Here is a 23,748-nt window from a genome sequence, read left to right on the forward strand (position 1 = left end):
GGTTCATCTCAGACCTCTCAGGAGAAAATGCATTTCTTCACTCCATCCATCCATTCATTCTGTTGGGAACAGAAGTCCTCCCCCTCCCCCATATTGCTCGAGCACTGAACATGCAACCTCAATGACATTTGGTACAAATGCCTTCCTTCTTGTATCATTACAGTACAATTTAATAATACCCGTCCTGAATTGCCCTAGAGATCTTGCGAATTAGCCCAGAGCAGAGAGGTAAAGCAAGGAAGAAGCAGTTTTTCTCCCTGGAGGTTTTTTTGCCATCTTCTGTACATGGAACACGGGTCACTGGGTGTGTGTGGCTGGGAGGCATTTGTGAACTTTCTGCATTGTGCAGGGGGTTGGACTAGATGACTTTGGAGGTTCCTTCCGACTTTGATTCCCTGTCTCCTTGGTGCTTGGACTTGCTCGAAGGACCGCATCTGGACTGTGCCTTTGGTTGTAGTCAGGGCTTTTTTTTGTAGCAGGAGCTCTTTTGCATATTAGGCCATGCCCCCTGATGTAGCCAATCCTCCAAGAACTTACAGGGCCTACTGTAAGCTCCAGGAGGATTGGGTACATCAGGGGTGTGTGGCCTAATTTGCAAAGGAGTTCCTGCTACAAAAAAAAAACCCTGGTTGTAGTCTTCTGTTCTAGAAAGCATGACTATTGCAAACGGCCTAGTGCATAGTGCACTTCATTGCATTCCATGGATGAAAGGCAGGATAAAACTGTGGTGCTACAAACAAGTTTTAAAAACATTTGAAACAACACAATATCGCAACAGTAGTTGATAAGGACAAATGTTTAAAAGCCCATGGCAGTTCTGTGCAGTTACTCCAGCCCATTGATTGCAGTGGGTTTAGACCAGGGGTGGCCAAACTGTGGCTCGGGAGCCACATGTGGCTCTTTAACACATATTTTGTGGCTCTCAAAGCTCCCACTGCCCCATTGGCCAGCTTGGCGAAGGCATTTGTCTCTTTAAATCACTTCTCCAAGCCAAGCCACCCAGTGGCTGGGAGAATGCATTTAAAGCTAAAGTTGCTCTTTCACCTCTCCCTCCCCCTCCCTCCCCCCATCTATTTGCCTTCCTTCCTTCCTTGCAGCTCTCAAACATCTGACGTGCATGTTTTGTGGCCCTCAAACATCTGATGTTTATTCTATGTGGCTCTTACGTTAAGCAAGTTTGGTTTAGACTGTAAGATAACACTGTAAAAAATTCAAACGCATCAGCCCAAAGACTTAAAATAGCGTGAAATGGTATAGACACAATAAAATAATGAAGCACGACCCTATACCTACAAACATCAATAAAGAGGAGAGAGATGCTGGTGGGAGGGAGGGGAAGAAGGTTTTAGGTTATGAATTCTGTCCAGTTCAGATGTTCTGGGATCCAGTGATGTCAGAGGGTATCTCAGATGACCTCTAGACAGAGAAGAATGGATGATCTTGTCTGGAAAACCACTCGACCATCCTGACTTGCAGATTTGATCTTTACTTACTGCTCATATGCTGAGACATGAGTCTCGTTTTGTTGCTCTACTGCATTTAGTTATTTATTAAAATATTTATTGCGCACACACACACACACACCCGCTTTTATGGCTGTTGTTTTTAGTTAGATCCAAGCGGGCAGCCGTGTTGGTCTGAAGCGGCTGAACAAAGCAGGAGTCAAGTTTCACCTTTAAGACCAACCAATTTTTATTTAGAACGTACGCTTTCGTGTACTCTTAAGCACACTTCATCAGACTGTGCTGGATTCCTCGTCTGATGAAGTGTGCCTAAGAGCACACGACAGCTTACGTTCTAAATAAAAATTGGTTGGCCTTAAAGGTGCCACTTGACTCCTGCTTTGTTGTTTTTAGTGTTTCTGATTTCAGTTTGAAATCTTCAGCACCGTGCAACTCCTGTTCTTTTTCCTGCAACTTGGTTTATCATCTTAGTTTGCAAGAGCAACATTTGCTTCTTGCGTGAGTTCGTTGAAATGTTAGACACAGGGGGTCGTTTTGTAAAATAAGTGGTGGAGCTCATCCAGGATTGCTAAGCAGCTGCACCTGCTGTTCAGTGGACAAGGTGGGGAGGAGGAGGGGGAACCCTCAGAAAGGTTCAGGAGCTGTGCTCCTGCTAGCTCCTACTGAATCCGAGGCCTGAAGACATCTTTCATATTTGTGCAATATTTATGTGTGCTGTATGTATTTTAACTCTGGGTTTTAACCCCCCCCCCCCCAAAAAAAAAAACCCTTTAAAATGTTTTAATGATGCCTGCTTGGGAAGGGGTTGATTTTATTGGTTTTATTATGTAGTTTTATCGCAGACGGTTTGAATTGTAGGCAGTCTTTGCAAGGGCGGAAAGGCGGGGCACAGATTTTGGAAATAATGCTGAGATCCCCTCCCTCGGGCTCCCTAAACCTCCAGGAATTTTCCCACCCGGAGCCGGCCACCCTAACATTGCCTGTGTTCCTTTTCCTCGGCATTGTCTTCCCCGCCATCAGTCACATGCGACAGAAATGTGGCACCGAGGCTTATCCGGTTGGAACTCAGCATCTCCTATGGTGTTGCTATAGCGATGCGTATATGACTGTTGTTCATCTCGCCTATCCTTTTGTCAGCATCTCACGGCCATGCCTTAGATGGTCTGCAGCACATAAAAAAACCATCGGTCAAAACGTCTCATGTTGTGGGGCTGTGTCATAAGTCTGGCTCATGAGCACGTTCAGCTGTGATGCCTCAGTATCTGTCGCTTGTTCACAAATATGTGTGTGTGCAATATACATGCATTAAAAAAAAGGTAAAGGTTGCAAGCACCAGTTTCAGACTCTGGGGTGACGTTGCTTTCACAACGTTTTCACGGCAGACTTTTTACAGGGTGGTTTGCCATTGCCTTCCCCAGTCATCTACGCTTTCCCCCCAGCAAGGAAAGGAAAGGTCCCCTGTGCAAGCGCCAGTCGTTTCCGACTCTGGGGTGACGCTGCTTTCACAACGTTTTCACGGCAGACTTTTGACGGGGTGGTTTGCCATTGCCTTCCCCAGTCATCTACGCTTTCCCCCCAGCAAGCTGGGGACTCATTTTACCGACCTCGGAAGGGTGGAAGGCTGAGTCAACCTCGAGCCAGCTACCTAAACCCAGCTTCCGCCAGGGTCGAACTCAGGTCGTGAGCAGAGCTTAGGACTGCAGTACTGCAGCTTTACCACTCTGCACCACGGGGCTCTTAATACACACATATATGTTGGGATACTGGAGCTAAATGAACCTGTGTGACCTCAAAGCGGTAATCGGTTTTCTGCCAGAAATGTGCCATAGAGGAGGAGGGCTCTCTGAAGAGTATCTCCTTTTTCGGCGTGAAGCTGGCTTCTTTTGCCTGTCTTCTCTGGGAGCAGAGGAGAAGGCGGGTCACCTGCGCAGAGCTTAAAGTTATTTTTCTGCCTCGTGATGTGGCCGTTGTCATTTAAAAACTGGCATCATCTCACGCTGATAGAAATTGATCTCGTGCTTTATCGATTTTTGTATTTCTTAACTTTATATCTGGCCTGCTTGGCTGTAGTAGGAAGATGGAGAATGGAGCGACAATTGCAGCCTTTATATTGCTGCTTATGCATTTTTTTTAAAAAAAAAAGAACTTGTGATTATTGTGTAATTATTGTGTAATTTCTTTTGTGATTAATGTATAATTATTCCATAATTACTCTTTTTAATTTCCGTTGTTTGCATTTTGGGGAGGTGGGCATTTATTCCAGTACACTGAGAGCCAGTTTGGTGTAGTGGTTAAGTGTGCAGAGTCTTATCTGGGAGAACCGGGTTTGATTCCCCACTCCTCCACTTGCACCTGCTGGCATGGCCTTGGGTCAGCCAGAGCTCTCTTATCTGGGAGAACCGGGTTTGATTCCCCACTCCTCCACTTGCAGGTTCTGGAATGGCCATGGGTCAGCCATAGCTCTCATAGGAGTTGTCCTTGACCAGGCAGCTGCTGGAAGAGCTCTCTCAGCCCCACCCACCTCCCAGGGTGTCTGGGGGAAGACGATAAAGGAGATTGTGAGCTGCTCTGACACTCTGATTCAGAGAGAAAGGGGGGTTAAATCTGCAGTCTTCTTCAATAATGGGACCACAGCCCAGAGAGCCACTGGTGTGGCTACAGGGACTTGTGTTTTTGACTTGGGGGCGCTTATTTTCCCCCTCCAGAGACAGGTTCTCTGTATGGCTTCTGCACTTTCTTCAAAGCTAAAAGTAAGATTCCGTTTTTGGGGGAATCCCAATACGACCATGTGAATTAGAATGAAATTTAGCCATAGGCCACCGGGGCAGGCTTTTCTTCATGTCTGGGAGGACTGGAAAAATGACTAGATTCAACTAACCTGCCATAGAACAAAGTCTAAGTCCGGTGGCACCTTTAAGACCAACGAGGGGTGGAATTCTAGCAGGAGCTCCTTTGCATATTAGGCCACACCCCCGCAATGTAGCCAATCCTCCAAGAGCTTACAAAAAAGAGCCCTGTAAGCTCTTGGAGGTTTGGCTGCATCAGGGGTGTGTGGCCTAATATGCAAAGGAGCTCCTGCTAGAATCCCACCCCCGAGACCAACGATGTTTAATTTTGGGTATCAGTTTCCGTGTGCATGCCCACTTCTTTGTTCTGTTGGTTCAGACCAGCACGGCTACCCACCTGAATCCCAACTATCCCGCCATTTAGTGAATATGAAATTCCTCCTTGTGGGAGAAACAGTCAGCATGGCTTGAATAAAAATCACGTGGTGTTGGTCCCTAGCAGTTTCGGCTAATGTTCCCACGCCGTACAGGGCTGGTGTCCAAAAAAAGTGGATGCTGACTTCTAAATACAAGACTTGCACCTAGGAATTTGGAGTCTTTTTGGAGCCTGGCTTCCACATTCAGGACAGAAGTCACCTCATTTTATGAGGCTTACATATATATATATATATATATATATATATATATATATATATATATATATATATATATATACACACATATGTATAACTGCTTTAAAGCACTCATCCTTAAAGTTGTTAATCTTTCCAAAGCAGAAGCTGCCTCTAAGCAAAATGTACGCATTCTCTTTTGTTACAGCTACCCTCCTGTGCCTACTAAGGAAAGGAAAGGTCCCCTGTGCAAGCACCAGTCATTTCCGACTCTGGGTTGACATTGCTTTCACAACGTTTTCATGGCAGACTTCTTATGGGGTGGTTTGCCATTGCCTTCCCAGTCAGCTACACTCCCCCCCCCCCAGCAAGATGGGTACTCATTTTACCGACCTCGGAAGGATGGAAGGCTGAGTCAACCTCAAGCCGGCTACCTGAAAACCCAGCTTCCACCAGGGGTCGAACTCAGGTCGTGAGCAGAGCTTAGGACTGCAGTACTGTAGCTTTAACACTCTGCCTGCTAAACGGCCTATTTAATCTCTCTTTAATCCTCCTTGCGTTTCCTCTGAAATAAGTTTCATTCTCTTCACTGAAGCCTAATGCTATGTAATTGTTTTGAGGAGAGCCTGGGGCACGGATTTCAGAACAGGATGGAATTGCATTTGTTTTGTTTGGGAGTTCACTGCGGACGACAGCGGCAGCTACTCCGCGCTAGACCTTTCATCCCGGTCCGGCCTTGTCTCCAAACCGACATTCTACACTTGAATCCCGGAATCGTAGAAAACCGACTCTATGAATTGATGATTCTGTGACGATTCTAGTGTAGAAAATCAGTCTGGGGACAGGGCTGAGCCAGGATTAAAGGTCTAGTGTGGAATTGGCCTGAGTCTCCGCAGCGCAAATGTGAATCAGTAACTGTAGTTCAAATAAAAGAAGCCGTGCTCTTAATTTCGATTCATGTTTTTTTTTAAAAAAACAATCAGATTGGAGGAAAGTAGTCACTGCTTGGTAATGATTAAAAACCGTTTTTGTGTGAGCCTCAAATCTGAGGAACAGCAAGATTCAAGTTCAGTAGCACCTTAGAGAACACAAGATGTTGGGAGTATGAGCTTTCAAGAGTCAGGGGAATGTGGGGGGGAGAAGACAACATTCGGGGCGGTATCCATATAGAACAGGGGTGGCCAAACTGCATCTCGGGAGAACATGGGGGAGCCAGTTTGGTGCAGCGGTTAAGTGTGCGGACTCTTATCTGGGAGAATCGGGTTTGATTTGCACTTGTAGCTGCTGGAATGGCCTTGGGTCAGGCATAGCTCTCACAAAAGTTGTCCTTGAAAGGGCAGCTGCTGTGAGAGCTCTCTCAGCCCCACCCACCGCACAGGGTGTCTGTTGTGGGAGAAGAGGATAAAGGAGATTGTAAGCCGCTCTGAGACTGATTCAGAGAAAAGGGGGGGGGTATTAATCTGCGGTCTTCTTCTCTTTCACACATATTGTGTGGCTTTCGAAGCCCCTACCACTCCATTGGCTGGTTTGGAGAAGGCATTTGTCTCTTTAAATCACTTCTCCAAGCCAAACCAACTGACTGCTTGGAAAATACATTTAAAGTTGCTTTCCCTCTCCATCTGTTTTCCTTCCTTCCTTCTTGTGGATCTCAAACATCTGATGTTCGTGTCTCGCGGCTTTCAAACGTCTGACGTTTATTCTGTGCGTCTCTTCCATTAAGCGAGTTTGCCCACCCCGATACAGAATACGAACCTGCTAAAAACGATATTTTTGTAAACCAGAATTTCTCTTTCCTCCCTTTCCAGGACTAATGGCAGACGAATGAGCAGCCATGGCAGCCATGGTTCCCCCAGTGAAGCTGAAATGGCTCGAACACCTCAACAGCTCCTGGATCACGGAGGACAGCGAGTCCATCGCCACGAGAGAGGGCGTCTCCGTCCTGTACGCAAAACTAGTCGGCAACAAGGAAGTGGTGCCATTGCCTCAGCAGGTCCTTTGCCTCAAAGGGCCTCAGTTGCCGGACTTCGAACGCGAGTCCTTGTCCAGCGATGAGCAGGATCACTACCTGGACGCCCTTCTCAGCAGCCAGCTGGCCCTGGCTAAGACGGTGTGCTCGGACTCCCCGTTCGCCGGAGCCCTCCGGAAGAGGCTGATCGTGCTGCAGAGGATCTTTCACGCGCTTTCCAACAAGTACCACGACAAAGGCAAGGCGAAGCAGCAGCAGCATTCTCCGGAGAGCAGCTCCGGCTCCGCAGACATCCATTCCGTCAGCGAGCGGCCGAGGTCCAGCACCGACGCCCTGATCGAAATGGGGGTCCGCACGGGTCTGAGCTTGCTGTTCGCCCTGCTGAGGCAGAGCTGGATGATGCCGGCTTCGGGCCCCGGTCTGAGCCTTTGCAACGATGTCATCCACACCGCTATCGAGGTGGTGAGCTCCTTGCCGCCCTTGTCCCTCGCGAACGAAAGCAAGATCCCGCCCATGGGACTGGACTGCCTGTCTCAAGTGACCACTTTCCTGAAAGGAGTGACGATTCCGAACTCCGGGGCGGACACTCTCGGCCGGAGGCTGGCGTCCGAGCTGCTGCTCGGGCTGGCCGCTCAGCGCGGCTCTCTGAGGTACCTCTTGGAGTGGATCGAGATGGCCCTCGGGGCGTCGGCGGTGGTGAACGCCATGGAGAAGAACAAGACGCTGCAGGCGCAAGAAGGGATGATCAGCTTTGATTGTTTCATGAACATACTAATGCAAATGAGGCGATCGCTGGTATGTATGGAACCAGTTTTTGTGATGGAGATGTGCCATTCAGCCCAGCAGCGAGCAGGTTTTGCAAAATTTATGCAGCCTCTTACCTTCTCCATTGTACATTATCCTACTTAATGGCATTGGGTTAGCGTTGGAAGAGTTCAGTGTGAAACTACTGTCCTCTAAAATTTGCCATGCTTGAATCTCTGACTGATTTCGCACTAGGGCTTGTTCCGGGTGGCGAGCCCTTTTGCCCCCTGCACTCCTCTCGGATTTCGCACAAGTTGCCCCGGAGCTGCGAGTTTGCGTGCCGCTTTTCTGCGGCAAGCAGGAACCACTTGTAAGAGGATCTCGTTTGCTGTGGTAAAGTGGCGTGCCAACTTGCAGTTCTGGGACAGCTTGCGTGAGAACAGAGAGAAGCTCCGGGTGTGAAAGGACTCTCCACCTGGGACAAGGCCAGTGTGAAATCAGTCTTTGTGTTGCTGTTTTTTACATTCTGTTCCTACAGAAAAGGAAAGCAGTGTAAAGAGTGCCCTATAACTGCACTATCTGCTTTTAGTCATTGCGCTGGAAACAAAGATGATCCATACAGTAATTTGATGATTGACTGTTTTTTTTGGTGTAGTGGTTAAGAGCCAGTTTGGTGTAGTGGTTAAGTGCATGGACTCTTTTCTGGGAGAACCGGGTTTGATTCTCCTCTCCTCCACTTGCACCGGCTGGAATGTCCTTGGGTGAGCCATAGCTGTGGCAGAGGTTGTCCTTGAAAGGGCAGCTGCTGTGAGAGCCCTCTCCAGCCCCACCCACCTCACAGGGTGTCTGTTGTGGGGGAGGAAGGGAAAGGAGATTGTGAGCCGCTCTGCGACTCTTCGGAGTGGAGGGCGGGATATAAATCCAATATCTTCATCTTCTTTTTTAGAAAATAATTTTCTTGAATGTTCTGCTTCCTCCCTACCAGTTCTACCAGCTTTACTTAGAAGAAGCATGTTTACTCCATTTTTTTTTTGTGGGATTTATACTGTGTTCTTTCGAGTGTGTGATTTTCTTCATGATGCATTTTAAGGATACAGCAGAACTGTACCTTATGTAATAATGGAAATTCTGTGTGTGTGTTTGGCGGGAGGGGGGCTGTCTCCTGAGACACAAATCACAAGTTTATGCTGAAGTTGTGTTTTATATGGGTTTTTCTGACATTTGCCTGTCAGCAGTTCCCTCAGCTTGAGAAACAGGAAGTGTGGTAGTTAGCCAGCTGTGGATATTCTTACCTATGAGATGTTGTTTATGGTAATTCACACAAAGCTCCAGGTTTGTAAAGACTGCATTCAATGGAGGATGGGATTATAGGTCCCTGCCTACCTTAGGGACCATCTCTCCCCATATGAACCCCAAAGAGCACTGAGGTCAGCCGGGAAAAACCTGTTGAACATTCCCGGGCCGAAAGAGGTGAAGCTGCAAAGCACCCGTAACTGAGTTTTCTCTACTATGGCTCCACGCCTGTGGAACCAACTTCCAGAGGAAATGCGGGCCCTGCGGGACCTTGAACAGTTCCGCAGGGCCTGCAAGACTATCCTCTTCCGATTGGCCTTCACTGATTAAGAGGGAAACTGCTAAAGAACTCGCCATCGTAAACGTAAACATAGCACTGGCATATTTTATTAACTTTATCAATTTTAGAATTTTAATCAGAATTTTAATTAAACTGTCAATGTAGTTTCTTCAATATTTGTATGACCAATGTATGAAATTATGTTGTTAGCCGCCCTGAGCCTGCTCCGGCGGGAAGGGCGGGATATAAATAAAAATTGTTGTTGTTGTTGTTGTTGTTGTTCTGTGCCACACCAGAGCACTCCTGGCAACCAGGCGTTGCTTGCAGCATCAGGATAAATCCTGCTGTTGGTATGTGGGCATTGGGGAAGATTGGAGGTGAGGCAAAAGGGCTTATTAGGCCAAGGCAAGTTCTCCTACCCTGTACACAGTCTGCACAAGTTGGGTCTTCAGCAATGTCTCTTTTAGCTTATTTAGGGGCTTTCAGATCACAGCAAGGTGACACTCCTTAGAAAGGTGATACAGTTCAACTTTGCACAACCCCCCCCCCCCCCAAGCGTTACTAAAATATGTGAAACCTGTGAAACAGGAAGAAAATTATTTTACAACCATTTCCACCCCCTCCCCCGGCAGGTGGCTACAGGAAATTTTTTAAAAAGATGTTTTTCTTTTTTTAAGTCACTCGGAAGACTTCTAAACTGTGCCCTTGTTTGAGGAGCTGCTTCCTGAACTTTGAGCACAGGACGTTCTTGCTTCTCAGAGCTCAGCCATTTGTTCAGGCCATTGGCTAGCCACCAGTTTGGTGTAATGGTTAAGTGCACGGACTCTTATCCGGGAGAACTGGATTTGGTTCCTCACTCCACTTGCAGGTGCTGGAATGGCCTTGGGTCAGCCAGAGCTTTCACAGGAGTTGTCCTTGAAAGGGCAGCTGCTGTGAGAACCCTCTCAGCCCCACCCACCTCGCAAGGTGTCTGTTGTGGGGGGAAGAAGATAAAGGAGATTGTAAGCCGCTCGGAGACTCTTGATTCGGAGAGAAGGGCGGGGTATAAATCTGTGGCCGTCTTCTCCACCAGGGGTGGAATTCTAGCAGGAGCTCCTTTGCATATTACGCCACACACCCCTGATGTAGCCAATCCTCCACAATCTCACAAAAAAGAGCCTTGTGAGCTCTTGGAGGATTGGCTACATCAGGGGCTTGTGGCCTAACATCATAATAACAATATTTAATTTGTATCCCGCCCTCCCTGCCGAAGCAGATTCAGGGCGGCTCACATAGCATAACATAAAATGCAAACATTGCAATAATAAAAGCACACTGTTTACACAACTTATTACATACTACAATTCACTTATATATACTATTACATTAAAACCATCTAATTAAAACCATCAAATTCAGTTCCAGCAAATTAGTTTGGTGCCACAGTCTCGATGTTACTCATCTTATAATTTTACGTGGCGACGGTACATTAGGTTCCACGTTAAGGAAAAGCCAACTGAAAGAGGGTAGTCTTGCAGGCCCTGCGGAACTGGGTAAGGCTCCGCAAGGCCCACACCTCTTCTGGCAATTGGTTCCACCAGTGGGGAGCCGTGATCGAAAAGGCCCTTTCTCTTGTTGCTTTCAGTTTGGCCTCCTTCGGCCCCAGGATTGTCAATAGATTTTGCAAACCAGATCTCAATACCCTCTGGGGAACATATGGGGAGAGACGGTCCCTAAGGTAGGCAAGTCCTCGGCCATGTAGGACTTTAGAGGTAATAACCAGCACCTTGTAACAAATCCGGTACACAGTTGGCAGCCAGTGCAGTTCCCACAGCCTCAGCTGTATGTGCGCCCACTTAGGGAGCCCCAATAACAGTCTGGCTGCCGCATTCTGCACTAGCTGCAGTTTCCGGGTTCGGCACATGCAAAGGAACTCCTGCTAGAATTCTACCCCTGTTCTCCACCTTTGTGGGGTTGTACTCTGCCACGGCAGTGTGTTCCTCCTGGCACAAAGATCCTTCCTGTGTTTCCTCTGTTGTTGGTGGAAGCGCCTCTTGTACCAGAGGAAAGAGCTGACCTGTGCAGAGTAGGGCGGCAGGGTTCAACCCTACATGGGGGACAGCATGACTTATCCAAAGTGTGACCAAGGGGAGCGTATGTGGAATGATTTGAACCATCTGGAGCATGCTATATAAATACTCCCTGTTATTGTTTTTCGAGGAAAACGTATTTAGAAAAAGCGGGGTGACATGATAGAGGTTTACAAGATTCTGCATGGGATGGAGAAAGTAGAGAAAGAAGTCCTTTTCTCCCTTTCTCACAATACAAGAACTCGTGGGCATTCGATGAAATTGCTGAGCAGACAGGTTAAAACGGATAAAAGGAAGTCCTTCTTCACCCAAAGGGTGATTGACATGTGGAATTCACTGCCACAGGAGGAGGTGGCGGCTACAAGCATAGCCAGCTTCAAGAGGGGTTTGGATAAAAATATGGAGCAGGGGTCCATCAGTGGCTATTAGCCACAGTGTGTGTGTGTGTGTGTGTACATTTTGACCACTTTGTGATGCAGAGTGTTGGACTGGATGGGCTATTGGCCTGATCCAACATGACTTCGCTTATGTTCTTATTCTATTTATCTCTTTGAGTAACTGTGATAAGTAACTTACGTACACCCCTGAAGAATGTAGGATTGTGTGGAAGCGATTACTTCCCCAATGACAGTTTTCTGTTTCAGGGCTCATCTGCTGATCGAAGTCAGTGGAGAGAACCGACAAGGACCTCAGATGGCCTCTGCTCTCTCTATGAGGCGTCCCTGTGCCTCTTTGAGGAGGTGAGTCTGTCTGGATTTATCAAGGGCTAATTGAAAAATGCGCACGTGGTACGTTGGGCTCTTTTGAGAACTTGGAAATCCAGGTGGCTGCCCAGGTGCTTCCATGTTTTTAAATTGCTGTCTTGCTTCCTTCAGTTTCTTTCTGGCTTCTTTCTAAGACACATCGATGTAGAGTTTGTATATAATGCCCCCAGTTCTGCTAAGTCTAGTTACTAAAGAGAGCTCGGACAAAAAAAAGGGACTTCTAAGGGAATCATACATTCCCTTAGAGGTCCCTAACCTATTCCGCAGCCCAGAACACCTCTTTATGTATCTGGCTGTCGGAATTTCGTGTGTTGTCAAGAAGATCCACTCCGTTGATCTTGATCCTAAGGTCTGTGATGAAGCACAAGGATGGATTTGCTCTTATCAAGTGGAGGAGATGTTGGGGACTCCCAGTTCATTAAAGGGAAGAGGGGAGGGGAGGTTGGAAATCAGCTATCTGTGGTTGTAATTTAGCTTCCTCTTCTCCGTGCCAGAGTCCTGGCCTGGTACTATTTGTAACTGTAATTTCTGCATGGTTGGTAAGAAGCTGGGCCAAAACAAATAAGGAGCCTAGAGTGCTTGATAAAAGCCTTGTTTTGCTGGCTACAATTCTGTCTCCATTTCCTAAGACAAATGTTTATTTGTACAGGTTTGTCGCATGGCATCAGACTACTCCAGGACATGCGCCAGCCCGGACAGTATTCAGACCGGCGATGCCCCCATAGTTTCCGAGACCTGCGAAGTGTACGTTTGGGGCAGCAACAGCAGTCACCAACTCGTGGAAGGGACGCAGGAGAAAATCCTCCAGCCCAAGCTGGCCCCGAGCTTTTCCGATGCTCAGACAGTGAGTGGCCTTTTTTTGTTGTATTGTTGTGGTCAGGGCTTTTTTTTTAAGCAGGAATGCACAGGAATGCAGTTCTGGCTGGCTTGGCATCAGGGGGTGTGGCCTGATATGCAAATGAGTTCCCACTGGGCTTTTTTCTACCCAAAAAGGCCCCGCGTGAAACAATGGTGGTGTCGGGGTGTGTGTGGCCTAATATGCAAATGAGTTCCTGCTGGGCTTTTCCCATTAAAAAGGTCCCGTGGGAGATAATAGGGATGTCAGGGGGTGTGGCCTAATATGCAAATGAGTTCCCGCTGGGCTTTTTCTACAAAAAGGCCTCGTTTGAAATAATGGTGATGTCAGGGGGTGTGGCCAAATAGGCAAATGACTTCCTGCTGGCCTTTTTCCACAAAAAAGGCCCCGTGTGAAATAATGGTGGTGTCAGGGCGTGTGGCCTAATATGCAAATGAGTTCCCACTGGGCTTTTTCCACCAAAAAAGGCCCCACGTGAAACAATGGTGGTGTCGGGGGTGTGGCCTAATATGCAAATGAGTTCCTGCTGGGCTTCTCCCACAAAAAGGCCCCCGTGTGAGATAATAGGAATGTCAGGGGTGTGGCCTAATATGTAAATGAGTTCCCGCTGGGCTTTTTCTACAAAAAAGGCCCCGTTTAAAATAATGGTGATGTTAGGGGGTGTGGCCGAATAGGCAAATGAATTCCTGCTGGGCTTTTTCAACAAAAAAGACCCCGTGTGAAATAATGGTGGTGTCAGGGCGTGTGGCCTAATATGCAAATGAGTTCCTGCTGGGCTTTTTCCTACAAAAAAAAGCCCTAGTTGTGATTAAAAAGAGGGGCAGCTTGGACAGGTTCCTCTCCTGGAGTGCCAAAAGTGCATGTTAGTAGCTTATCGCTCCTGTGTGGTGTGAGGATCTCTCGGCTATTGACACAAACATGCGATGGAACTCAGTCAGCGTTCTGCAGATGCAAAAATAGTCGCCAAGCACCAGCTTGCTTGAGCTTTTTTTTTTAAAAAATGTTTCTTTATCTTTCCCCTCCCAACAGATTGAAGCCGGCCAGTACTGCACTTTTGTAATCTCTACGGACGGTTCCGTCCGCGCTTGCGGCAAAGGCAGTTACGGCAGGCTGGGCCTGGGTGACTCCAACAATCAATCCACTCTGAAAAAACTTACTTTCGAGCCTCACCGGTCGATCAAAAAGGTGTCGTCCTCCAAAGGTTCGGACGGCCACACGTTGGCGTTCACGACGGAAGGAGAAGTCTTCAGCTGGGGCGATGGCGATTACGGTAAACTCGGGCACGGGAACAGCTCAACGCAGAAATACCCCAAACTAATCCAGGGCCCTTTGCAAGGAAAGGTATGCTATACTATGAAATCGCTCTTCGGGTTCGTTCTTTCTCTGTTCAGTTGCGTCAGTGCTTGGGAGATTTTAGCGGGCGAATTGCATTTCTTTTGTGCATGGCTTCGTTTTCCCCCCTCTGCAATCAACCATCCTTGGTCATAGGCCGGTTAAGCTTTAGACCAGGAGTGTTGAACTTATTGTTATGAAAGCAGAAAAGATTTATTGTGTGTGGCCATCGGCCTTCACAATTTAAGATTAAACACGATATCCTAAAAAGTAATCAGACGAAATAAAAATGGCCCAATAAACTGATCGATGGGTTACATGGGGTATAATGCAACAATTGCAACCTTAAATACTAAAATATTTGTTATGAGGGCCAGATCTGACATACATGAAACCCTGTTGGGCCAGTCCGTGTGTGTCATAAAATGTAATGACAGATGATGGAGGTACAAATTTTATAAAGGATGCTGACAAACACAATTATGGATTTTTTTAAAAAATAACACATGATTAGGACATTAGCTCTCATTGGTCTTAAAGATGCTTTCTCTGTATCTCTCCCATGGGATCCAGGGAACTGGGCAAAGGCAGCTCTGGCTATTTCCTTCTTTCCCCAGGAAACCAGGAGGGGGAAGAGCTTTGGCCAGTCAGTAGCTTGGCTGTGCGATTGAGAGAGCCTGTCAAAGCAAGCTCTCCCTCTCCTGCTTCCTCCCCGAGGGAGGAGCCTCAGCAGATGGAGAAAACATAGCTCTAAGTGTGCAGACTCTTATCTGGGAGAACGGGGTTGGATTCCCCACTCTTTCACTTGCAGCTGCTGGAATGGCCTTGGGTCAGCCAGAGCTCTAAGTGTGCAGACTCTTATCTGGGAGAACCGGGTTGGATTCCCCACTCCTCCACTTGCAGCTGCTGGAATGGCCTTGGTTCAGCCATAGCTCTGAGTGTGCAGACTCTTATCTGGGAGAACGGGGTTGGATTCCCCACTCTTTCACTTGCAGCTGCTGGAATGGCCTTGGTTCAGCCATAGCTCTGAGTGTGCAGACTCTTATCTGGGAGAACGGGGTTGGATTCCCCACTCTTTCACTTGCAGCTGCTGGAATGGCCTTGGGTCAGCCACAGCTCTGAGTGTGCAGACTCTTATCTGGGAGAACGGGGTTGGATTTCCCACTCCTCCACTTGCAGCTGCTGGAATGGCCTTGGTTCAGCCATAGCTCTGAGTGTGCAGACTCTTATCTGGGAGAACGGGGTTGGATTCCCCACTCTTTCACTTGCAGCTGCTGGAATGGCCTTGGGTCAGCCACAGCTCTGAGTGTGCAGACTCTTATCTGAGAGAACGGGGTTGGATTCCCCACTCCTCCACTTGCAGCTGCTGGAATGGCCTTGGGTCAGCCATAGCTCTGAGTGTGCAGACTCTTTATCTGGGAGAACTGGGTTGGATTCCCCACTCCTTCACTTGCAGCTGCTGGAATGGCCTTGAGTCAGCCATAGCTCTGAGTGTGCAGACTCTTTATCTGGGAGAACTGGGTTGGATTCCCCACTCCTTCACTTGCAGCTGCTGGAATGGCCTTGGGTCAGCCATAGCTCTGAGTGTGCAGACTCTTATCTGAGAGAACTGGGTTGGATTCCCCACTCCTTCACTTGCAGCTGGTGGAATGGCCTTTAGTCAGCCATAGCTATGAGTGTGCGGACTCTTTATCTGGGAGAACTGGGTTGGATTCCCCCCTCCTCCACTTGCAGCTGCTGGAATGGCCTTGGGTCAGCCATAGCTCTGAGTGTGCAGACTCTTATCTGAGAGAACCGGGTTGGATTCCCCACTCCTCCACTGGCACCTGCTGGAATGGCCTTGGGTCAGCCATAGCTCTTAGTGTGCAGACTCTTATCTGAGAGAACTGGGTTGGATTCCCCACTCCTTCACTTGTAGCTGCTGGAATGGCCTTGGGTCAGCCATAGCTCTTAGTGTGCAGACTCTTATCTGAGAGAACTGGGTTGGATTCCCCACTCCTTCACTTGCAGCTGCTGGAATGGCCTTGGGTCAGCCATAGCTCTGAGTGTGCAGACTCTTATCTGAGAGAACTGGGTTGGATTCCCCCCTCCTCCACTTGCAGCTGCTGGAATGGCCTTGGGTCAGCCATAGCTCTGGCAGAGGTTGTCCTTGAAAGGGCAGCTGCTGTGAGAGCTCTGTCAACCCCACCCACCTCACAGGGTGTCTGTTGTGGGGGGAGAAGATGTAGGAGATTGTAAGCCGCTCTTGAGTTTCTGATTCAGAGAGAAGGGCGGGGTATAAATCTGCAGCCGTCTTCTTCTGCAAGCGGGGTGGGGGGGGAACGGAGGGGGGGAGCTGGCCTGGGGCCCATAGGCCAGTGCCTACTTGGCCTAAGTGTTAATCCAGCCTCGGTAAGAGAAATGGTTGTGAGCACAAAGCAAGAGTCAGCAGAGCTCCCGGCTCCTTCCTTGCGGCAGAGGAATATCCTGGGACGGTTCAATAGAGCCCCGCTGTCTACTGGAAACTGGAAGACAGCACTAGCCTGTCAATATGCCGTAGGTGTCCTCTTGAGAATGCAGGCCTCTCCTTTTGCCTCAGCGCTGTTAGACCCAGGGTACGTGGTAGGGAGGGCTTGGTGACCCTGCCCAAATCCTAATCCCGATAGGCCTCAGATTTGTTTCCCCCGGTAAGAGTCGAGGGATGCGTCATTCCAGCTAGCTGCGCCCTCAGCTTCTGCTTCGTAGCACATCTGGGTATCGGATTTCTGCAGGGAAACAGTATTTGGAACTTCTTCGGGTTTCCTACTTAGATATATTGACGGGGCGGAATTTGAGGCCAAATGTTCTGGATGAGTTGCGTTTTGCTGGGATGCTCTCCTGCCAAAAAATGAATGCGGCCCCTGGGAAGGGCACAGAGGACAGGGACAGGGACAGTGTGGAATGTGGAGGGAGGGCTGAACGGAGAGCTGGGGCGGGGGGGGCAGAGGACAGGAGGTTTTGTGACCATGGGGTGTCTCTCGCTGCAAGGACCAGACTTCTGTGCCAATCTTTTCTTGTTGGAAAGCGGGACAGTGTCTCATTTTGGCTTCTGCATTGATGGTGGCATTTCCTGAAGGAGCTCTGCTCTGACCTCTTTTTTTGTCTGTGCCGTGCAGGTAGTTGTGTGCGTATCAGCTGGATACCGGCACAGCGCTGCCGTTACGGAAGACGGCGAATTATATACTTGGGGCGAAGGCGACTTTGGTAGACTAGGTAAGGAGTTAAAAATCAGCTGTTCTGCCAAGCGTATGTTGCGTGTGCAATGCGCAGGGCCTGAATTCAGCAGGAGCTCACAGGAGTGCAGCTCCTGAACCTTTCTGAGGGTTCCCCCTCCTCCCCGCCTACCTTGTCCATTGAATAGTAGGTGCAGCTGCATAACAATCCCTGGATTAGGAGAGCGGGCAGCCAGCCAGCCACCAGGGGCTTTGCCATGCCCCCAGCAACCCTGGAGAAGTCCATGCCACCCTTTCTCCATTTCTGATGTTATTTTGAGCTTGCTGGCCTATTGACTGGGGGCGGGGGCGGCCAAGGAGGTGCAGCTGCATAACAGTCCCTGGATTAGGAGAATGGGCACCCAGCCAGCCACCAGGGGCTTTGCCACACCCCCAGCAGCCCTCATTAACCCATGGAGAAGCCCGCACCACCCTTTCTCCACTTCTGATGTGATTTTGAGCGGCAGGTGGCTTGCTGGCCTTTTGACTGTGGAGAGGAGGCAGCCAAGGAGAGCCCCAGGCGAGGGAGGCCTGCTTGGGCTGGCTGGATCTCTAGCCAGTCCAAGCAGGCCTCGCTCACCTGGGGCTCTTCTTTCTTGCATTGGGTTGCTTTTGGCTGGCAGGGGGGGGAGGGCGCAGCATATGCTAATGAGTTATGCTAATGAGTTCCACCACCTATTTTTCTACAAAATGACCCCTGGCACTGTGCATAATAAAAGAAAACTTAAGTGTATAATCCCACATGGTTACTTCTAACTTCTCAACTGTGTTCAGAAGCTTCGGCGTTCTAGGCTGGTCAGCCTCTTTGACGGGAGGTTGTCATGGTCACTTTGGGCTCCATATTGGAAGAAAGGCCCAGGTGTAAACATAAATGAGATGCTCCACCTTTATCGCCAAGACTCAGAACAGATTACACGGTGTAAATCGGTGACAGTCTGTGCGAAGAAGCCTCCAGTGAGCTCACTGTAGGTCGAAATGCGTGAACGGAGCCATTTTTTTTTACTTCGGTGGTGACTCCTAGCGAAGGGGATTAGACTAATCTTCTAGCCGTGGTGACCAAACGGGACCTCCGTGTTCAGCGGCAGTCAGCCTCTGAAACCCAGTGCCAGGAGGCAACATCGGGAAGGTGTCTGCCGCTGGGCCCTGTTGTTGGACCGCCAGTGGAACCGGTTGACCGCTGCGTGAAGACAGGATTCTGGAACAGGTGGGCCGCTGGTTTGACCCAGCAGGGCTCTTCTGACGTTCTTCTCAGGGGAAGGCCTCAGCCTCTTTGCCTTGTGGTATCAGAGGAAGTGGTTGGCTACTTTGTGGAACAGGTTGCTGGAGTAGATGAACCCTCACTGGTCCATCCAGCTGTTCTTACATTCTTAAGTGGGTACCTAGGTTAGCGGCATCCACCGTAAAGTTAAGGCTGGTGACAGCCGTGGATAGAAGGAAGGAAGGAGCCCTCCAGTCCGGCCACCTGAGAATGAAAGAAGTGATGTTTCATTTGCGCTGGCCCCTAACAATTGTCCGAATGGTTGTTTTTTTTTTTAACTTGGATTGTTAACATCATTATTCAAGCCGTATTTCTCACCACCAGAACCTTTCAGGACAGCAGAAAGGAGGCTGCTTAAAATTCTTTTCCTAGGAATAGGTCAGCACAGAGGATCAGTCAGGGCAAAGGCAAGGAGCAAACAGAAGGCTTTTGGAGGGACGGTGGCTCAGGGGTAGAGCATCTGCTTGGGAAGCAGAAGGTTCCAGGTTCAATCCCCGGCATCTCCAACTAAAAAAGGGTCCAGGCAAGTAGGTGTGAAAAACCTCAGCTTGAGACCCTGGAGAGCCGCTGCCAGTCTGAGTAGACAATACTGACTTTGATGGACAAAGGGTCTGATTCAGTAGAAGGCAGCTTCATGTTGGGGAGGGACGGTGGCTCAGTGGTAGAGCACCTGCTTGGTAAGCAAAAGGTCCCAGGTTCAATCCCCGGCATCTCCAACTAAAAAGGGTCCAGGCAAGTAGGCGTGAAAAACCTCAGCTTGAGACCCTGGAGAGCGGCTGCCAGTCTGAGTAGACGATACTGACTTTGGTGAGGGACGGTGGCTCAGGGGTAGAGCATCTGCTTGGGAAGCAGAAGGTCCCAGGTTCAATCCCTGGCATCTCCAACTAAAAAGGGTCCAGGCAAGTAGGCGTGGAAAACCTCAGCTTGAGACCTTAGAGAGCCGCTGCCAGTCTGAGCAGACAAGACTGACTTTGATGGACCCAGGGTCTGATTCAGTAGAAGGCAGCTTCATATTGGGGAGGGACGGTGGCTCAGTGGTAGAGCACCTGCTTGGTAAGCAGAAGGTCCCAGGTTCAATCCTTGGCATCTCCAACTAAAAAGGGTCCAGGCAAGTAGGCGTGAAAAACCTCAGCTGGAGAACCGCTGCCAGTCTGAGTAGACAAGATTGACTTTGATGGACAAAGGGTCTGATTCAGTATAAGGCTGCTTCATATGTTCATATATGTAAGGCTTTCTCCTCCCTGAGTCTGTATCCCATTTTTTCTTTTTTTCCCTTCAAGGTCACGGTGACAGCAACAGCCGAAACATTCCAACTTTAGTCAAAGATATTAGCAACGTAGGAGAGGTTTCCTGTGGCAGCTCGCACACCATAGCTTTATCCAAAGATGGCCGGACGGTGTGGTCATTTGGAGGAGGAGATAACGGTATGGCATTCCCAGGTGTTTTCCCCCCCTCTCTCAAGGGGCCTGGGGCCGTTGTGGGGAGGTATTCTGCTCTTCAGGTCTGTGGTGTTACACGGCAGGCCTGAGGAGGGGAAAAGCCAGCATCCCTAAGAGAGCTGTTGAGAATTCAGAGGACTGAGCAGAAAAGAGGAGCACAGAGACAGTGACCAGAAAGCAACTCACCTGCCATGTGGCTAGTTTTTACAGTTTGGTGTAGTGGTGAAGCGTGTGGGCTCTTATCTGGGAGAACCGGGTTTGGTTCCCCACTCCTCCACTTGCACCTGCTGGAATGGCCTTGGGTCAGCCGTAGCTCTGGCAGAGGTTGTCCTTGAAAGGGCAGCTGCTGTGAGAGCCCTCTCCAGCCCCACCCACCTCACAGGGTGTCTGTTGTGGGAGAGGAAGATATAGGAGATTTCTAAGCCGCTCTGAGTCTCTGATTCAGAGAGAAGGGCGGGGTATATATATGCAGTCTTCTTCTTCTTGACAGGGCATCTGCTGTGAGAGCCCTCTCAGCCCCACCTACCTCACAGGGTGTCTGTTGTGGGGGGAGAAGATATAGGAGATTGTAAGCCGCTCTGATTCAGAGAGAAGGGCAGGGTATAAATCTGCAGTCTTCTTCTTCAGAGCTCTCTCAGCCCCACCCACCTCACAGGGTGTCTGTTGTGGGGGGAGAACATATAGGAGATTGTAAGCTGCTCTGAGTCTGATCCAGAGAGAAGAGTGAGGTATAAATCTGCTTCTTCAGAGCTCTCTCACCTCACAGGGTGTCTGTTGTGGGGGGAGCAGATATAGGAGATTGTGAGCCGCTCTGAGTCTCTGATTCAGAGAGAAGGTCAGGGTATAAATCTGCAGTCTTCTTCAGAGCTCTCTCAGCCCCACCCACCTCACAGGGTGTCTGTTGTGGGGGGAGAACATATAGGAGATTGTAAGCTGCTCTGAGTCTGATCCAGAGAGAAGAGTGAGGTATAAATCTGCAGTCTCCTCCTCCTCCTCCTCCTCCTCCTCCTTCTCTCTGGGTAGCTCAGCATCCACACTTTCCCACGACAACGTGCTGGATTTCTTTGAATGATTGATTGGGGTTGCGGAGGGGGGGGGTGTTGAATCCATTGCAGCCTATTGATTTGTGCCCTCAATGACAAGGTTGTGCCACATGCAATTCCAGAAAGCCATTCCTTTCTTTTATTTGCACCTTGCTTTTAAACTAGAAAACCTACTCTGCGATCTTTGCAGGGACTCTAAGCATTCACAGCGGGCAGTTAGCTTGCATTCCACTTATCCACATCTTTATTGTCTCGTGCGTCGATCCCAACAGGCAAGCTCGGTCACGGTGACACCAACCGTGTCTATAAACCTAAAGTGATAGAAGCCCTGCAAGGAATGTTCATACGGAAGGTTTGCGCCGGGAGTCAGTCGTCGCTGGCGCTCACGTCGACGGGGCAGGTAAGCCGGAAGCGGCTGTGCAAAATGTATGGGCCCCGCACTAAAAGTATTAGCCTGTGGGGTTAGGCTAGTAAGACTTCAGACTAGCCTACAGACTGGTGGTGGTGGAAAACGCCACGAAGGCGCGGCCGATTTGGGGTGACCCTGTAGGGTTTTCAAGGCAATGGACGGAGGAAGGTGATTTGCTGTCAGCCGCCTCTGCGTAGCGACCCTGGGCTTCCATGGTGCTCTCCCATCCAAGGACTAACAACCAGGGCCATCCCTGCTTAGCTTCCAAGATCTAATGAAACAGGGCTAGTCTGGACCATCTAGTTCAAGGCAAAAAGCAAACCGAGGTAGGCTCCAGCCTTTGCACAGCGACCCTGGGCTTTCTTGGGGGGGGGGGAGGGGTGTCTCCCATCCAAATATTAACCGGGACTGACTCTGCTTAGCTTCTGAGATGTGACGCGATCAGGCTAGCCTGGGCCATCCAGGTCAGGGCAAGAGCTGAACAGAGGTGGTTTGCCATTGCCTGCCTCTGCGTAGCAACCCTGGAGTTTTTTGGTGGTCTCCCATCCAAGTGCTAATCAGGGCTTAGCTTCTGAGATATGACGAGATCAGGCTAGCCTGGGCCATCCAGGTCAAGGCAAGAGCTGAACAGAGGTGGTTTGCCATTGCCTGCCTCTGCGTAGCAACCCTGGAGTTTTTTGGTGGTCTCCCATCCAAGTGCTAATCAGGGCTTAGCTTCTGAGATCTGACAAGATCAGGCTAGTCTGGGCCATCCAGGTCAAGGCAAGAGCTGAACAGAGGTGGTTTGCCATTGCCTGCCTCTGCGTAGCAACCCTGGAGTTTTTTGGTGGTCTCCCATCCAAGTGCTAATCAGGGCTTAGCTTCTGAGATATGACGAGATCAGGCTAGCCTGGGCCATCCAGGTCAAGGCAAGAGCTGAACAGAGGTGGTTTGCCATTGCCTGCCTCTGCGTAGCAACCCTGGAGTTTTTTGGTGGTCTCCCATCCAAGTGCTAATCAGGGCTTAGCTTCTGAGATCTGACAAGATCAGGCTAGTCTGGGCCATCCAGGTCAAGGCAAGAGCTGAACAGAGGTGGTTTGCCATTGCCTGCCTCTGCAGAGCAACCCTGGAGTTCCTTGGTGGTCTCCCATCCAAGGACTAACCAGGGCTGACTCCTGAGATCTGATGAGATCAGACTATCCTGGGCCATCCAGGTCAAGGCAAGAGAGGAACAGAGGTGGTTTGCCATTGCCTGCCTCTGCGTAGCAACCCTGGACTTCCTTGGTGGTCTCCCATCCATGTACTCACCAGGGCTGACTCTGCTTAGTTTCGAGATCCGATGAGATCAGGCTAGTCTGGGCCATCCAGGTCAAGGCAAGAGATGTTCAGAGGTGGTTTGCCGTTGCCTGCCTCTGCGTAGCAACCTTGGGCTTCCTTGGTGGTCTCCCATCCAAACACTAACCAGGGCTGATGCTGCTTAAGTCTCTGGGCTTACCTGTCTAGGACAGGGCAGCCCAAAGAGGCTAAGGTTTTTGGCTATACGTTTTAGAAAGCCGGGCCTGTATAAAATTGCAAACTGTGCATTCGTGATAAAGAAAACGTTTTACTGAACGTCTGAACTCCAGTTCGCTGGTGAAAGGGGAGACCGTTTTAAGATGTCTTGGATACTAATAACCCTGTGCCCGAATTCAGAGTGTTCTTTGCCCAGCCCTGCCGTTTCTCAGAGTTCCTGAAATGGAGTCACCCGGAGCGATTGCATCCTCACCAGCGTTCCCTCTAAGCTGCGGAGTCTTGTGAGCAAAAATTCTGCTTTGTGAGCTGCTGGTATTAAAGTCGGGAGCTGCTGCATAAATCAGTGTGCTCTGGGGGGGGTGTCATCCTTCCTGACCTAAGGCAAAACTGTTTGCCGTTGCCTGCCTCTGCGTAGCAACCCTGGACTTCCTTGGGGTTCTCCCATCCAAGAACTTACCAGGGCTGACTCTGCTTAGTTTCTGAGATCTGATGTGATCAGGCTAGCCTGGGCCACCCAGGTCAAGGCGAGAGAAGTTCAGAGGTGTTTTGCCGTTGCCTGCCTCTGCGTAGCAACCCTGGGCTTCCTTGGTGGTCTCCCATCCAAACACTAACCAGGCTCAAAATCAGTGAGCTAGCTCACGCCAACTCAGCTAAGAGGGAACACTGATCCTCACGTGGGCAGTTTGCTCCCTTTCCATTTACTTCGGGCGTAAC

General features: G+C 49.5%; 1 protein-coding gene across 1 annotated transcript in view; it reads left to right on the forward strand.

The window, feature by feature from the left end:
- Positions 1-6,667: 6,667 nt before the first annotated feature.
- HERC1 (HECT and RLD domain containing E3 ubiquitin protein ligase family member 1) overlaps positions 6,668-23,748 on the forward strand; it is a 159,989-nt gene continuing 142,908 nt past the window's right edge. Inside the window, 7 exon segments of the mRNA XM_060260258.1 lie at positions 6,668-7,621; positions 11,857-11,952; positions 12,626-12,820; positions 13,862-14,173; positions 17,299-17,395; positions 19,933-20,076; positions 21,407-21,534. Coding sequence (XP_060116241.1) covers positions 6,692-7,621; positions 11,857-11,952; positions 12,626-12,820; positions 13,862-14,173; positions 17,299-17,395; positions 19,933-20,076; positions 21,407-21,534 — 1,902 coding nt within the window. The 5' untranslated portion in view covers positions 6,668-6,691.

The sequence above is a fragment of the Heteronotia binoei genome, chromosome 19, assembly GCF_032191835.1.
Source record: "Heteronotia binoei isolate CCM8104 ecotype False Entrance Well chromosome 19, APGP_CSIRO_Hbin_v1, whole genome shotgun sequence".
NCBI lineage: Eukaryota > Metazoa > Chordata > Lepidosauria > Squamata > Gekkonidae > Heteronotia > Heteronotia binoei.